Source organism: Drosophila santomea, chromosome 3L, assembly GCF_016746245.2.
Source record: "Drosophila santomea strain STO CAGO 1482 chromosome 3L, Prin_Dsan_1.1, whole genome shotgun sequence".
In the NCBI taxonomy this organism is placed as follows: Eukaryota; Metazoa; Arthropoda; class Insecta; order Diptera; family Drosophilidae; genus Drosophila; species Drosophila santomea.
In genome coordinates this window covers 8,768,723-8,786,235 of record NC_053018.2, presented here as the reverse complement: position 1 = coordinate 8,786,235, position 17,513 = coordinate 8,768,723, and the positions used below count along the sequence as shown (strand labels likewise).

The window sequence follows — 17,513 nt, the reverse complement described above, 5'->3', positions numbered from 1 at the left end:
GTTGTATTCAGACTATGTGGGTGTCATCTGTTTAGTTTTGGGGGAAAACTAATTCGATTTTAATAAACTTTTTGCTTGAATTAATTGCAGCCTTTTCTCCAAAATGGAGGGCGATAATTCATGGCGCCTTCGCCTCGTCTGTGTTTAATGCTTAAATTACTTGTTGTTTTACTCTTTTGTGGGTAATTTATTTGGCTGCCCTTTCATTGATTGACTTGACTTTTATGTGAGGTTTTTATAGGCGTTGCACTGACGTGTGTATGAGCAGAAAAGCCGAAAATTCCCAAAAATGTATACGGTTTCGGAGTTTATGACTCTGCAGAAAAACGCCTTTATGTTCACTCAATTACATACATACAAACACAGAATCATAAATGCACAGAAACAATTTTGTGTTGTTGGAAATGGTCTCATTAGTTTATATTAAACAAAAATAAAGTTCCCTTAGTTTTTGTATTTTAAAATTTATTAAAAAGATTTAATTTAGAAGTGTTGACCATTTTGTTTTAATTCTATAAAGATTTGTAATAGTTTTAAAATCAGCGAATGACTAACATCTTTATGATTTTGTTTGCGGTCATAGAAAAGTCCAATTTAGGAAAAAATTTGACAGCCTACAGAAATGTATACAAAATCGCGAGGGCGTACTAAGAAATTATTAATCAAAATAAACTGAAACATATGGGGAATATACATATATGTAGGAGAAACATTTTGCTTAGGAAAATAGTAACTTAGGTTTACTAAAAACTTCTTATAGAAACTAACATAGATCAGAATAAATCACTTTACAATCGGATGTTCAACTTACAGAGAATGCAACTTGTGGACGATTCTAGTGCGTTTCTCCAGCGATTTGTTGGCGTTTCTTGCTAAACAACGGAAGCTGTAGCTTCTGGATTCGCGATAAGCGGAGGATGAGCACTATGTACGCTTACCCGAAAATGTGAGATTTTCTTGTTTTTTTTGTTTTTAAAATTCCTGCAAGTCAATCAACCCGTCATTTTATGCTGTTGATATTTCATTTTTAGCGTTTTCGCTTCTTTGGTTTTTTGCCTTTTGTTGCTGCTTCTCTTGTGGTTCTTGCTGTTGTTGTTATATCTGTTATTTCTGTTATTTATAGACGCACACATGGAAGCGCAGCCAAAATAAAAGCGCACGCACCGAACACAAACACACACGCACACACACACACACTTGTCACAGACTGAATTTCGTAATTGCACGTCGCCGGTTGCCTGGCTGTTTCCTTCGAAACTAAAAATCTTCCTGCATAACTAAACACATTTTATAGCCCGCATTTCGTTTTATTATTATAATCCGCAGCAGAAAGTATGGAAAACACAAAGGCACACACCGCGACCTCCGTTTTTACCGCTCTTAAGACGCGCGATGTTTACTGCGACGCTGCCGCCAGCCGAATGCAGGCGGAATGAAGCAGAAATGAGCTTAAAGAGGCGAGCGAAGATCGTGGGCAGTGCTGGCGACCTAGCTTTTTTCCCGTCAGAAATGACTATGTTCGCAAATGGGATCTCTTGAAAACAGCAGCCACTTGCAGCGCAAATGTTTGGTTTAAAAATGTAAAAATATAATAAATAAATAATTAAAAATGTAATAAGCAACTATTCTTATATAAAACAAAGAGTATAAATATATCATAGGCCATAAAAACAGATATTATATCCGACAACATTGGCAGCACTGATCGCAGAAAAGCTCTCAGAGAAACCAAAAGAGAGAGAAATCATTTGTTCGCGTGTGTTTGCTGTAATTTCTTAATTTTTATGCGTGGGCGAGAGCTCTCTGGTTCTCCGTCTCTTTCTCTCTAATTTTAAGCCGCTGCACGTGCAATACAAAACGTCAAAATTAATAAAAAACAAAAATGACAAATATTTAAACATTTAATGGAAAGGGATAAACTTAAAAAGTTGTAATATTTTCTTGATTTTTTAATGTGTTCAATTATCCAGAGATGTTTAATTAAGTAATCAATTTTACATAAATAAATACCATGTCTTAAAAGATCGGCAATTTTCATAGATTATAATAATGCCCCTAAACAAACTCCCATTTAATGAGCCATAGCTGCGTGGGTAATTGTTGGAACTTAAGTGTTTAAGAACCACAAATTGCATCTTTAATTAAGTGTGTTTAGGACAAGCAGCTGGAACCGGCTTTTTCTACAACTTGTTTGCAGGTGCTTTCTTTGGACTTCACCCCCTGCAACTCCCCCACCCAACTCGACATATGTACTATATGCAAATTCGTATGTTTTTTACCCTCCCACAACAAACACGCCCCCACAATAATTTGTTTTATTGCGATCGTAAAAAAACTGAGCAACAGAATGGGAAAAATACAAAATACAAAAAATATGGTATTCGCCTGAGCCGCCAAAAGTCGAGACAATGAAACCTGTTAATTAACTTTGCTCAAATTTGGCAGAAAAGTATCGCGACAAAATAGCCAGGGCAAAAAGAGGAGTGAGCCACAATTGATTAATGCTCCACAGAGTCTTCAGTTTGTTTAGACCCCTCCTTCAGTTTATATGTGTATTATTTATTTATTTGTTGGTGTTTTCTACCCGAATTGACTTTGAACTTGAAAAGGAGCATTGACTTTGTCAGCACGGAGTTTGAATCTATAGAACTCTAATTGAAATATTATGGGCAGTTTTTGTTGGGGATTCGGGTATTAATTGAAGCATACTGAAAAGATCAGTCGATAAAATGGGGCATGTTTCATACAGTAAAGCATTTTGAATTATTAATCATTTTAGTTTAGATCTTTATTAAAATTGATTTATAAATCATGTATGTAGTTTTTCAAAGCGAGAACCTTAATAATTTTTTTCCATAAAACTTAAATTCAGAACTGATCAGATTAGTATGCTTTTCAACTCGAAGCCCCCATTTAAATATGAATGCAATTATATTAAAGAACCCAATAAATCAAGGCAGCCATAAACGCGTGTCGTTTGGCTGTCCACTGTTGTGGAATAGCCATTTATCACTTGGTATCACAGTGAATTAAACACTTTTCCCCGCCCACAAAACGGCTGGTGTTAAGGCAGATTAAATCTTTGGAAACTACACAATATCTTCATTAAATGATTTGCTCTAAAGAACTTATAGAAAGACGGCCGAAGGTAATCAGGTATTAGCTTAATCCAAACTCCATTTGCATCAGCTCGAAGCTGGAAAACCATTCAATGCCTCGGTTTAACCTTTGTGCGGCTGTGCTAACAACTCTGCTGACATATCATGAGGTTTTGGCCGGGAGGGGATTTTCCACTGTTGACCCACATACGCAGCTCCCCAGAATTCCAAATTCAGAATTCAGAATTGTTATGGTAATTTATAACCTCCAGTTAAATATTTCAGCTGCACCCTACTGTTGCAGCCCGCTGGGCTGCGCTTATTTATACTTGAATTGGTATTTGTATTGGTATTGTGATCGAGTTGACAGTAGCACAAATTTTGATTGATGACGCTTGATTGACATTCGGGCAATTTGCTAATACTATTTCGAGTTGGCCAAAGGAAAATGTGTCGCCTTTTGTGGGTCACCACGTTCCTCAAACAATTCTTGTACGCTGCGATCATTAATCATAATGAGTCGAGTGCAATTGAGGTGATCTTAGCAGTGGCTGCGTTGCTAACTAGCAAATTAATGGGAATTATGTACGCTGGGTGGCTCGGTGGCTGTGTGGCTGGGTTGGGAGCGAATACTTTAATTAACTTGGGCTGTCAGGTCGAGTCGGCCGATTAACATACGCTCAGGCCTATCAAGTGTCTGCCATCAGTCTGTAAAAATGGAAAATATCCAGTCCGGTACGGCCACTCAAAGTCAAAGTGGAGCGGCTGCGCTCCAACTAATTGAAATGCATTGAAAGTGCGTGCGACCAGTAAATGCTGCATAAAAAAAAACAAAACAAAAACAGCAACAACAACAGCAACAGCAACTGCAGCTGCGTGTGAAATGTCAAGCGGTCCGCACTTTGGGCTAGTTGACATTTTGCCAGTTTGGCTAACCGAAAAACTACAACTTAATTACTCCTGTTTCGATCGTCAGCTCCCCCTCGATGAATATCGCCATTTTGTTGAGGGTCATTTGTTGTGCAACAAATCGAAATATATAAAAAAAGTGACACTTGCCAATCTGCACAGTGTGATGTATGACGTTGACCCGATTTCGCTTGCTTTTTATTATCATTTCCATCGCTTGCATGTTGATTTCGTGTCTTGACTGTCTGTACACACCTTTCCATGCCGCGACGAGCGGCAATTTGTCTTTGCCTCAGGGGTGCCGATTATAATAATTCATCGGGAGCGCATTCAAGCGTGGGCAGCAAGTTCAAGTGTTAAGTGTGATTTTCAAACATTCGTAATACGAGGCGTATACTTAATGTTGCGGCAGCACAATGCCAGCGAATTGGATTGGCCTTCTGACACTCAAACAACAACTGTCAGGATGGCCGAGTGGTCTAAGGCGCTGCGTTCAGGTCGCAGTCTACTCTGTAGGCGTGGGTTCGAATCCCACTTCTGACAAGAATTTTTTGCCGCCTTTTTCATTTCTTTTAATACAAAAACAATTTTGAAAATTCTAATATTGAAATTATTAATTTTATAAAATCAAAAACAAACCGGCCCATGATGAAACTGGAAATTAGCACTCGCTGGTTGAACAGTCAGGATGGCCGAGTGGTCTAAGGCGCTGCGTTCAGGTCGCAGTCTACTCTGTAGGCGTGGGTTCGAATCCCACTTCTGACAAGACTTTTTTTAAATTCTATTTTACAAAATCACAAAATACATTTTTTTTCTAATGCTAAGTAACCTTTTTTTTCTTGTGCCTAACATTCATTACGTCAGTCTCGAGGATAAACTGTTTCAGCAAGTGGTCCCAACCAAAACGAAATTTGACCTTGGCCGAGTGGTCTAAGGCGCTGCAGTCGCGGTCTACTCTGTAGGCGTGGGTTCGAATCCCACTTCTGACGAAGATATTTTGATTTAATTTCATCTAGAAAAACGATCCCTTTTTTTAGCTTAAACTTTTTCGAACGCCTTATAATGATCTCCATTTGTCTGGAGCATCCATTAGCAATGTAGTTTTAACGAGGCAGCGTCCCCCTCAGGGGCGCCATAAAAATTACAAGTAAATCAATTTGTAAACGCCTAATTGTCAATATTCCAATCACATAATCGGCTGCCAGTTAACGATTGCCCCCGGCTGTCGGGCAGACAGACATAGCGATATAGCGAGACCACACACAGGCGATGGCGATGAAGCCTGGCCCCTTGGGAATTATCGCCGTCTGGCATCGCCGGCAAACACTTGGACTTCTACATCGCCAGCTCGACTCATTCGGCTCAATCAGACAGAAATTAAAATGCTGACTGAGCGCGTTTTTCGAATGCGGCCCACTCAGTAGCAGTTCGTGTAGTAGTTTTCACAATTGTTCTTGGGAAAAAACAGATCAGGTCCATCTGTAATTATGCGACTATTGTCGTATTCTCGGTCGTAAAACGCAATCAACAGGCCACGACAATTGACAATTTGGCTAGTGTAAAACAAGCCGTTAAAATTTTATTTGCTTTAGCACTTGAGAAACACTAGAAATTGAGGCTGGCCTGGCCATAACAGGCGAATGGGTCAATTGCCATGTGACAGCAAGAAGCTGCAAGATGCAAGTTGCAAGTTGCTGCAGGCTGCAATTTTCACAGACAATGCAAATTGACGGCTTGGAAATATGAGTGATGTGACAAGTGGATGCTTATCTGCGGCTCGACGCCCCTGTTTTTTTCGAGGGGCTTGCCTCCTTCGGCTGATGAGCACCCATTGAAATTTATGACTTCGTCGAACCGCCAATTGATTGGCTTTTAAATATCCAAATGAAGGCTGCCAATCGCGAGTTGTGCGGCCGTAATTAATGTACAAAAATCGTTTGAACGCACGCCCCTAAGCAACACCTGCAGCAATTGGTATCTTTATTTATGGAAAGCTCTTAACACTTTTAATTAATTATGGGATGGAAATGTTGGCGGCTTAGCTATGTCGCAAATTTATGACACTAACAATTGATAAGCGCAGATTCTATATAAATGCTAATTTCTGTAAACGCATTTAAAACTAGAGTTAAATGGCCTTTGGGTATTGCATTCTAAATATATTATTTACAATTCATTAATTGAAAGGTGAGTTAACAGTACTTGCTTCATTAAATACACAATTATTTCAAATACACTTCTCTAAAATTAAGGCGTAGTATGAAAAATGTTTTATAATGTCTCTGTGTGCCAGTTTTTACTGTACTCGATTGAAAGCTCAGCCTGACTCCCAATGGCCCAGAGCTTTCCGGCGAAGATCTCATACGCATGGGCATAAAGCTCGCCAAAGGTGGAGAGACGCTCTCCAAACCGAGCTTCGCGCGATGCCTTCGCGTGACACTGCCGGAGCTTTCGACAGTCGGCGCCCACAAGTGACGTAGCGCAGTATACATAGAATGCAGAACGTATTATAACCATAATCGGAGCCGCATGGCAGACCGCTAATTAGAAGATAGAAGCCCTTTTCATTTAATCGTAGCTAGTTGAGATCGCTTACATTGGCGCGAACTGTATTCAAAGTTCCCCGAACCGAAAGCTTTCACCTAGAGTTCTTACAGTGGGGTTATTCAACTCACAACTGCCGGTCAGAGGAAAGGAGACTTTGTGACAGGTGAGTTCAATTTGTACATATCTGTTTGCCTAAGATAAGCATAGGTAAATAATGGTGAAGAGGAGTAAATATTTATTTAATTTCACGATATTTTGTAAAGGTAAGACCACGCGTGTCCGTAAGGCAAGCTCCAGTTATCCAAAAAGCTTTTCCGTGAATGTGCATCTTATTGGTGCTTTTCAACGTGCAGCAAAGCAAGCTTTTATTCGCAAGAGCAAAAGTTCTTCAGGTTATTCTAGGTTTTCTTTCATACTTAAGTATGGTAAATAAGACACATGTACATAACTTCATTGTTTCTTAAAATGGTCTAATCTTGAATAAACATTATCTTTAATAGATTACCAACATGATGACCACACTTCGCATTTGCCAGGCCGTGTCCCTGAATCCTAGAGCCAACGGGTCGGAACCAGTATTGCCATCGTCCTCCAGGATTTGCCTGATGGGCTGCCAGGATGTGAAGCCCAATGAGTTGCGTCGTTTCCCAGTCCACGATACCGATCGGTGAGTATTACATGTCCACGCTCCTTCCAAGAACCACAACCAAACCTGTTTTTAGAGCCTACGAAGAGCTTTCCGATCAATTCGATTCGATCATCTGAAGCTTGTTTTTGTTGCGAATCACAAGTGCTCATTTTTAATTTTAAACACCACATCCCATGCCATACCATATACCATTTCCATTAAAGCCAAAACAATCCAAAGCTTTGGACCCCGCTCGGCGCTCCTCTTCTTCTTCGTCGTCTGATACCGATACCGATACTCGCAGTCAAAGGTCATTGAACTTTCCGCCTCTCCCTCTCTGTCTCTCTCTCTTTCTTCTCGATTCGCATAGAAGTGCATCGTTTTCATAGGAAAATTTCAATGCCATAGCGGCCCAGAATCAGAAATGCAATAATGTCGATGTGGGCGGGGCAGTGGGTGGGCGGGGGATAGGTCCCAGATTCCGACTGCCATTTATTTTTAGCTCTCACGCTCTCCTGTAAATGCAACAAATGCGCGTGGGGCTCTGCTCTGCTGGCCGTGAAGTGAAGTTATTTTGCGTTTCTTTGCCGCTTCTTCATCATCTCCAGTTTCTGCAGTTGGTGCACAAAGTAAAAACCAAAAAAAACATTGAGTTCCGTCTGCCAAAGTTAATTGGCATTGGCCATGGTGTTTAGAGTGGGCCAGTGCTAACTGTATTCTTCCGCTCTTATTATTCCCCTAATTCATTTTGGAAAACCCCAGAAAGTTTGGGTTTATTTATTATTAAGGAAAGCTCATCGCTTACCTTTCAGTGGTATTATCTTCGAATGAACTTTGAGACCAAAAAAGTCAAAGTCACTTTTATAAACGAAATCAGAATAAAGCTTGGTTATTTTTTTTTAGAAGAAAAACAATTGAAAGAATGTACTGGACTTTTGTTAAGTTTTATTATAACAGCTTGTTATCTAACTGTAGTTGATGAGTTCCGTCTAAGAAACGATAAGAAATTTTTAAGCGAATTATGACAATAATGTTAATTTCACACATATGTGTCATAAATTAAGACGAAACCATTGTGAAACTACGGACTTATTAAGTCTATTGTATTTTATATTTAAATAGTAAAGCTATTGAATAAGTTTTTAAACTTCTGACTTCAGTCAGATGGTTTAGCAAATGATTTGGCTGTTCCTGACCTGCGCAATAATTTCGAATTCGGTCCACCCTGAAGGCCCTACTTGTTGTTAATGTTGTTGTTTCGCCTAGCCATAAACATAAAGGAAAAAAGAAAATAAGCGGCATTTCGACTTTTCCCCCATCTTCCACAAACGGCAGCAACAACAACAAAAATAGGGGGAAGTTGAGCAGAAGCTGCAGCAAAAGCAACAGCGAGAACCACAACAACAAACAATAACAATGCCCCGCAAAACTTCCGCTGAGCGAGAAAGAGCGTGCGAAAGCACAGCCTCTCTCGTTCGCACTCGCAAAAGAAGCATAAAAAGAGCTTAAGTGCAGCGAAAACTTTTTCAAGAACTTTTCCAGAGAGTCAGCAAGAGAGAGAGAGCGAGAGATAAAGAGAGTGGAGAGCGAAAGTCGGATCTAATTTGAAAGCGTCGCAAGAACCAGAACAAAACTCCAATGCAGTTTCATTTTGTCAGTTTAATCATTAAACAAAGAACCGCGCAACCGATCGCAACTAGCTCGTCGTCTCTTTTTTCCCTCAGTAATTGGTATGTTTTCCATTTGGCGATAACTTGGGAAATTGTGCGAAAAGCTTTTTGCCCCCCCCCCCTCCCCCTCGAAAAGAAAAAGAAGCATTCTAAACTGAGCTTTTGGTGGTTAGTAATAGTAGTCGTTATTGCTTGCTTTTCTTATTTACGTGCAGCTGCAATCATTGGCTGCGTCACTTTGGAGTCAGTTATAAACTGGTGGATCAACTCGGCGGCCTCCAAAAGCTGCGCATCTGCTCGAGACACTTCAGCCAACGTCAGGAGATGGCCAAAACCCGCATCAAGATGACGCCGCTGCGCAAGTCGTCGTCCTCCAAGGGCACAGTGCTACCCATTAATGGTGCAGGAGGGTCGGTCATTGCAGGAGGAGGAGGAAAAGTAGGAGGAGGAGGAGGAGGAGGAGGAGGAGTCGGAGTCAACGGAGGAGGAGGTGCAGGAACTGGGAGCGGTGCTGTCAAGTCGGCGCTGGCCGGCAGCACCACCATTGAACTTGTTGAGGTGAGTGCCAGCACAAAGGAACACAAAAGTTCAGCTTTCATAGGGGTTGGTAATTGAGTCAAGCTAAAATTCAGCTGCGACAGAAATTATGTTCTAGACTTCATAACGCAATTTGCATTAATTATTAATCAATTGAAAAAATTATACATGTATGTATATATACACTAAAGCGTGCTCTAAAGAAATGTCACGCTATTAGTGTCCATTTAAGAACAAGAAATACAAATTAGTACCTAAAATAAATAATTTAAAACATATGTAATTTTCTGCAAAGCTTTATTCTTCAAACGAATACTGATCTTGTAAAAGCTTAGGACATTTTATTTGAATATTCCAAGGAGAGTGTAAATCCCTTTCTTATGTTCAGCATATGCAAATTTATTTTAATAAACACCCTTCTCTTGCAGAGTCCCCATAGACATCAGGCCAAGAAGCCCCACACCAACGTCATGCCCATGCCACAGCGTTCCCACTCCATTAGCTCCTCGGCCTCCAGCGATGTACAGTCCATAAACTCCGACTACGAAGCCTCGCTGCCACTGTCAGCCCTGGAGGATTCCCAGAATGGACTCAACCGCTTGGAGAACGGACAAGCCAAGAAGAGGAAACTGTATGTGATCACCGAGAAGTCGGATGAGACCAAGGGTCAGACTCTGGAGACAAATGGACAGGCCAAGAAGCGGAAGATGTTCGTAGTCGTGGAGCAGGATAAGGATGTGGCGGGCAAGAAACTGATGATTATGGCCGACAAGCCGCAGGCCAATCTCACCCAGCATTTGGAGAAACTACTGCCCGAGTTACTGAATCGCATACAGGACAAGGAACAGAAGCAGATCAAGCCAACTCCAGTGGTGGCTAAAGCCAAGCCGGTGGTCAACAATCCCAGGCCACATATCACATTGCCGCCCAAAAAGAATCCAACTAACTTTGTGAAGATCCCGTCCACGCCAAGTTCAGTGCCTTCATCCATCCAGATGCCACTTCCCATTCAGAATGCCAAGATCCCTAAGTCCGAGCATTCGGAGGTGACAATGAATTCGGAGGAGATTGAGACGAACATAAATCTATCGCCCGACTTCCGCTTCCTAATGAAAATCCTACCCAAGTTGGAGCAGCTGCCCGAGCCCCACAAGCAGAATGTGAAGCGTTCCATCCAGATCTTCGTGGAGAAGAGCTACAGTATTTACGGCAACAAGGATTAGTTGTCAGTACTTTGGGCACACCAATTCAATTCCCAATTCATGTGAAGCAGTTCCCATTATTTTTCGAAAGAATCGTACATATATTTACATCAAAGGCATTTCATAACTTTGTCTAAGACTGAAGCAGAACCAATTTAATTTGTAAGCCAATTGTAAGAGCTGAAGCAGCTCCCCCTTTAGACACGTAAGCTTACTGGAATTTGATATTACCCACCTGAACCTGGAGTTGGGTACATTTTGTAAAAGTCGAGCCATAAAACGAATTAAGATTGAATTCCTTTCTATATTGAATATATGAAAGCTTGATTTAAGCCAGACACTGATACAACCCTCCAAGAGTTTTGTTTTTGGGAATTGAAGGTATATAACTAGAGGATATTACCATCACCCGCAATAAATAACACTTGCGTTTTTTCGTATCTTTTTTGGTTTTTTTTTTTTTGCATTGTAATTCCAAAGAACTTTATTTAGTTTGAAAGCATTTGTTTACGGTTTCGTCTTCCAAATTTCCTTCTTTTTCAGTTACGTTATAATAATATTTAGTAAGTCTAATGCGGTTTTATTTAGTGTGGTTTAGTTGAGTTAATACAATGGTTAGTGTGTCTTTACGATTTCCATGTAAATTATGCAGAGTTCGTTAGCTCGACTGCATTTCGTCCTGGAGAAAGGATGGCATTTGGTAATTTACATTTCTTGACGGCCCATTTACCACTACACAGGTATGTTTTGCGGGCTTAGTTTCGGTTCAGTTAGTATATTCGGTTAATGTGGTTAATACATTACATATATACAGTTAAACACTTCATGTTTAATTTAGCTTGCGGGTCAAGGAAACCAAATTATGTGTAAAGTATTAGGGAACTTTGTTGCGTGCTTTTACTGGATGAGGATTTCTACATGATTGGAGAGACTCCATTTCGAGTGCTACATTATAATCGAGTAATATACTTTTTACAACATTTAGCAAATTTCCCATACACATACAATAACTCGTATATCATTTTTGTTTTTTTTTTGGTTAAGCATTTGCCATCGATTTTTAGGGTTTATTGGGGAGAGTGTTTTATATGGGCTTAAATCGTGTTTGTTAACTACGTTTGGTGTGTCCTACAAATAGCGTTTGCTTTGCGTTTTGCGGTTAGCGTTTCAAGTGTTTTTACATGCTGCTTATAAGAAAAAATATTTTCCTTAAGGTTGCCCTACAAAACAGTTATGTCATTATCATCAATGAGAAGCAATCACAAAGTTTTCTCTAAATTTATGCACGACGATTACTATCATTTACCATTTATCATATATCATTTGCTTTAGTATTTACATAATTTCTCGGAGTGCACAAAGCAGCCAGTTTTGTTTCTGGTTAGTGTAAGCAACTAGAACTACATTCACTGTGGAGTCGAAGATGCCTAATTATCCTTTTTGCATTTACACATCGAGTTGGTTAATCGTCGGTTAGTTGTGGGTTTAGTGGGTTCGGGTTAAAAAAACTGTGTCACAATTTCTACAAACAGCCTTTTGTTAAACTTGTTAAACGTACATATATGTGGTTATTTATATGTAATGCGAATTTGGGATTATTTCATATATGTATATAGGAGTATTTTGTAATTTTTACATTTAATAACCTGAGCGCAATCATTTTTATGTTTTAATCTACCAATCTTGACAAATTCTAGTTTCAAAGGACTTCTCTCAGAGTCTCATCATTTGATCATCATATATATTTGGTTCATATTCAAAGTTTATAATGTACGTGTCATCCTTAGGTGTCCTTTTCAATGGAATGCTGTCTTTGCTGTTTTCCTGCATTCTAATACAAACTTGAAGAATTGTGGTGGTGTGGTGTGTTGTGTTGTGTGTGGGCTTTAATCTCAAATATTGTCCATAAATATACATACACATATATCGTATATAGTGGGTGCTAGTTGTGTGGCTTGGAGTGTTACATGGCTATAAATTCTAATTAGCAAATGCATTGGGTTGGGTTGGATCCACTTTAGGTAATGCGATAAATAAAACAAAATGGATTCGTTTTCTTCTTTTTTTTGTTTTGTTCTTATTTTTTATACAAACAGTTTACACAGTTTTTTTTTCGTATTATTCTCATTTAACGTAAATTAATGCGTAATTCGTATCTAATATATATAGTTAAGAATGATCCTTAAAATCGGTTTACAAGTCAAATACTAATGCAGTTTACAGTTACAGTTACAGTTGATCTTAACTTATGAACTCATATCAAACAGGCGGCAGAGTCGCCCCCAAAATCAAACATACACCCTAATATATATGGGCCCATATCTTGTGTGAATTACATTATGTTTTATTTCAGACCTGCTCCAATTATGGGGAGGGGGGTTGTGCTATTCGTGTAGTATAATGTACATGTCCATTACTTATCGTACTCGTATCGTATCGTACCTCATAGCTAACCGTCTTACTGCGCTAAGGAGAGAGATGTGGGCTAATTATTGGTGGGGGCGTGGAGATAATGCTATGTACACGGTGCCTAAACCGAACGAAAACTAACTATCGGTCGTAACTATAGTCGTATTTGTTATTTGTTATTTGTTATTTTGTATATGTACCACTACGGGGAGTACGAGTATGTGCTTAGAGAAGTAAATGATGTGGATGTTGTTGTTGATGTCGATGTCGATGCTGATGTCAATTTAATTCGAGCGATTTTCTCTGTGGTCAAATGAGGGGAAAACAATCTGTACTCTATGCGTTTACGGTTAAGAAAAAACTTTAGTTATAAACAAAAGTTTAAAAGAAATTCTACTTTGCTGCACGATGCCTTTTTGCATTTTGGTGCCACTATGCTTTTCTTTTCTTTCATTTCGTTTTGTTTTTGCTATGAGATCTCCGTGAAAGTTTTGAATTCATATTGGTTTTTGTTTTGTTTTTGTTTGTTTTTATGCTAATCCATACATGTATATATATTGGATAATATATATAATGCTATAATTAATAACTACATACATAAGAAAGCAGCACAGTTAAGAGAATCGAAGACGAGAAAATTTTAAGTTTAGCTTCAGTTTAAATTTCATCAAGAGTTTCTTCTAATCCATCGTCGTTTTTCGATTAAATATTCATGCGTTTGTTTTGCTCTAAACATTGAAGACAAAAGACATTCAAATACACATACACGGTATACGCTTTTTAATTTCGTTTAAGTGCTTAATCTACATCAAAATGTTCATTTTTGTTCTTTCAAATAAGTGAAGTGCGAATTATAATATTGCATATCCTCAATCAATCAATCGTCGTCGTCAAATGAGAAAACTCAGTCTTAAACATATTTAATGTTCTGGTCAGCCGAGGCCTTAGCAATTGATCCTCTATAACCGATCCTGTCCTGCACCTTAGCTATAGTCTATAGCGATGAGCATTGAGAGAGTCAGAGGTGTAGTTAGTCGAAAATTAAACTATATTACATTGTAATCAACTAAAAGCAAATTAAACATAACTAAAATCGAATTGGTTCGGGCGGCGCCTTGAGACTCCAAGAGGATCCCTCCAATGGGATGCCTCCTTTCCGTCCAGATGGGTTTGATCCGCTCGAACCATTCACTGGGGGCAGTGCGTCGTCCACTTGTTGGTTTTTCATTTGTTGTTTTGTTTATTGTGTAGTTTACATTTATGAAACTAATGGTTAAGAAGCTTAACAAACTATTATTAAAGCGAAAATTGTCGTAACTAAATTAGATTGAAATTGTTTAATTTATATTTATATATTAATTTATATTGTATTTTTGTTCAGTCGACAGTTGAAACTTTGAACTAATTTCATCGAATATTTTTCCTTTTTTCCTAATGAGTTAGGGCTGACCATTTTTTTTGTTACAGTCAGTTACATTTAGAGTATATTTCTAGAAACCAGTTTCAAATTTGAAGCTTCAAACGTTGGTGTAAATAAAAATAGTTGCAAATTTCAAAAGAATTTTTGTTTTTCTTTTAGCGCCTAGTACACATTTAACTGTAGCTACACATTGCATTATTAAATGTTTTTGTCGTAAGCTAACAGAAAATGAATCGATCCTTTTTGCGTTTGCGGACGAAAAGGACTATCGCTTGAGGTAAATTTTGGCAAACAAATGTTGGATTTGTGTGCATTTTGTAACTATTTTACTTTAAATATATATATCGATATATTTAAGATTTAAGCATACTTGTATATAATGAATACGATGTCTGTGTGTGTGTGTTGCTAATTAATTTACATATACATAGTTTTAATAGGAGCTTAACATAAAACGATAAAACGATTCTCTTGTTTTTCATTTTAATTGAATTTTCATTTCCAATTCATGTCAAGCACAACAAAATGTCTGCTTTGTTGCCAAAAAATTATAGTTACTTGTTAAATACGCTTTGTTTTTAGTGCGTAGATTCTACTGCTGCTGCTCCCTCTCTCTCTCATTAATTTTCATTTTTTTTTTTTAACATTTTCGTTTTCTTTAAACTTGCTTGTTTTGCGTCGATGCTGCCTGCTGTTTTAACTACAGTTTTGTTGTTTAGACTAGTTTCCGTTGAGTTACGTTACATATTTGTTTGTCTATAGTATTATTAAATAATTGTTTGTTTTTGTTTTAGTTAATTTCGGTGGTGGAATGCTTTAACTTTCAAACAGACAAACGCCCACTTAAAAGCCGTTTGGCGCTTAAAAATTATTCAATAGTTGTTCCTGGCTGAGTTGAGTTATCTCTGGATTTGATTGGGTTGGTTGGTTTTGGATGGGGTTGGTTTTCGAGGGGTTTTTGGACTGGGAATCGACTCCTCTCCTCCTTCTTCTCGGCGGCAAGGGTCTATCGTTTGGCTGTGTTGCTTTTGTTTCGATTTTAGGCAGCAATCGCCTCATTTTGCCGTCATTCCCATTGATGAGGCGAGGGCGGTAGCTCCGAAGGATGTGCCACAGTCGAACTAAATTGCAGGTGGGGAAAAATGATAAAATAAACGAATTTTAATATTGAATTTTAATAGGTGGTTTTTTGGTTAAACATCTAGATTAGTTTGCTCATGCCATGTACAACGAAAAGTTTACAGAAAACATTTAAAGCTTTAATTTAAGACAAATTACTAACTAAATACAGAAATAGCTCCCATTGAAAACAATCTTAAAACGAAACGTGAAATGAAAATGTACAAGGTAGAACTACAAAAAAGAGTTTCGGGTTGGAGGGGGATTTATAAAATACAAAGTTAAAGTTTTGGTTTTGGTTTTGGTTTTGTTTTGGTTAATCATAATTATTTCAAGTCATTGAAAATGGTAGTTGTTCAAGCGTTCAAATCTACTTCAGTTCTTTCTTTGTCACTGCTGCTCAGCTGCACTGCAAATTGTACAAATATATATTTTGCATGATTTTCTGTGCAGTTTTCAAATTTATATAAACTTATCCAAGCATATGGTGGGTATTTTCAAGGCTTATGATGTAAACCTGCATGGATAACGAGATGTTTTAAGGATTAGGCAGGACAATGACTGAGCTAAATGATGGGCGTAAGCTACTCACAAGTTGAAAACAAATTTTGTTTAATTTCATGACACTTGAATTTGATATTAAATAGGTAAGTAGTTTTTCTCAAAAGATAACATCTTTGGCATGGATATATTCAAAGCATTTTCAATAGGTCCTTGTGTATTGTTTAATGATAGGTGTGCATAACATTTGATATGGGAATGATTGCTTATTCGAGACATGGAGGGAATTATGGTCTGTAGGTGCGTATGGGCTTTTGTTTACTGGATGAAATCTGCTGTACACGATAACGGATATAAGTATATATAGTTTATAGATATATGAGTTGAATGCGAACACAAAACATAAACACAAAATTGATTATGGAGCTGGTTATATGCATTATATTCATATTTATTCGATTTTAATCGACTTAATATCTTTATAAAATAGTTGAAAATGTCTCTGCATATTTTTCGTTTTCCATTCTTAACAGATATGTAATTGCCTTGCCAATTTTGTTCTCAATTTTCATTGCGACATTTGTAAACAATTTTATAATGTTCTTGGTTAGACTGCCGTATTCTTGTTGGCTTTTTAAAAAACATGTATGTACACAAAAATGTTACGCAAGAATACCCATTTAAAAGAAATGAACGAAGAATTATAACTAAAAGTTAAAAAGTTAATCATAAGGAAATGGTTAAAACTAAATAGGTTGTTGTTCTTTTTTTGTTTCCTTATTTCATTTTGGTTCTATACACATTTGCAATAGGTAGGAAAGTAGATAAAAAAAGAAATATGAACAAATAAGGTGATAAACTAAATAAATAAATATTTAGTAAGTTTTTCGCTTTATCAACAGACCTAAGAAGGAGTAGAGAGACAGTTGCCGCCCCGAGGCCTCATTTTCTGTATCTGTATCTGTATTATTGTATCTTTATCTTGGCTGTGCTTTCGTATTCGTATTCGTTTACGTTTTCATTATCGATTTCATTTTCATTTTCAATATCAATATCAATATCATTTTCAGTTTCATTTTCATTTTCATTCGTCAATCAATAGGCAGAGATTGCGGATAGTATCTTGTGACTTCTGCGTGTCTATATCGATTCGTTCTAGTGAGAGGAGATCGCGCGCCTAGTATAATCTCGATCTGTATCTGGATCTGGATCTGGATCGATCGGTTCTTGAGGAGAGCGCAGCAGTAGGCGGCGGCGGATTGGAGCAGCGGCAGGAGCAGCAGTGCAAGTTGTAGTGGTAGTAGTGGTAGTGGTAGTAGTAGTAGATTTTCTCATTCTCATTGGCTTAACAACGCAAATATAACGATTCGATTTAATAGAAATTTCAAGATTAATATCCATGTTGAACAACAAAAATAAAAGAACAAACGAAAAAAGATCATTTAAAAATAAGGTTACAAATTATAATAGTAG

The 17,513-nt window shown here is 38.0% G+C and overlaps 2 protein-coding genes and 2 non-coding genes across 6 annotated transcripts in view; 3 read left to right on the top strand and 1 right to left on the bottom strand.

Moving 5' to 3' along the window:
* Positions 1-4,467: 4,467 nt before the first annotated feature.
* Trnal-cag lies at positions 4,468-4,550 on the top strand. Its single transcript has one exon. It is a non-coding gene; the product is annotated as a tRNA-Leu (tRNA).
* Positions 4,551-4,689: 139 nt separating this feature from the next.
* On the top strand, positions 4,690-4,772 carry Trnal-cag. The gene has a single exon. It is a non-coding gene; the product is annotated as a tRNA-Leu (tRNA).
* Positions 4,773-6,475: 1,703 nt separating this feature from the next.
* LOC120449536 (DNA topoisomerase 3-alpha) lies at positions 6,476-10,940 on the top strand. 2 transcript variants are annotated; one of them, XM_039632057.2, is made up of 4 exons: positions 6,476-6,717; positions 7,055-7,221; positions 9,068-9,410; positions 9,818-10,940. In XM_039632057.2, exons 2-4 carry the CDS (start codon positions 7,064-7,066, stop codon positions 10,610-10,612), a joined length of 1,296 nt encoding a protein of 431 aa, XP_039487991.1. In that variant the 5' UTR covers positions 6,476-6,717; positions 7,055-7,063; the 3' UTR covers positions 10,613-10,940. The 2 variants fall into 2 exon arrangements, with proteins under 2 accessions (XP_039487991.1, XP_039487992.1); XM_039632058.2 differs by lacking the exons at positions 6,476-6,717; positions 7,055-7,221 and adding an exon at positions 8,769-8,912.
* Positions 10,941-13,702: 2,762 nt separating this feature from the next.
* Positions 13,703-17,513, bottom strand: part of LOC120450484 (serine/threonine-protein kinase NLK) — a 67,447-nt gene continuing 63,636 nt past the window's right edge. The window contains exons 7-8 of one of the 2 annotated variants that reach the window (XR_005616282.2): positions 16,945-17,384; positions 13,703-15,541 (exon numbers count right to left, since the gene is read on the bottom strand). Coding sequence is in view for 1 of the 2 variants with exons in the window: in XM_039633531.2 (XP_039489465.1) it covers positions 15,487-15,541 (55 nt within the window). In the remaining variant the exon portion in view is untranslated. The remainder of the gene's footprint in view (positions 15,542-16,944; positions 17,385-17,513) is intronic. The other variant, XM_039633531.2, reaches the window with a different exon arrangement.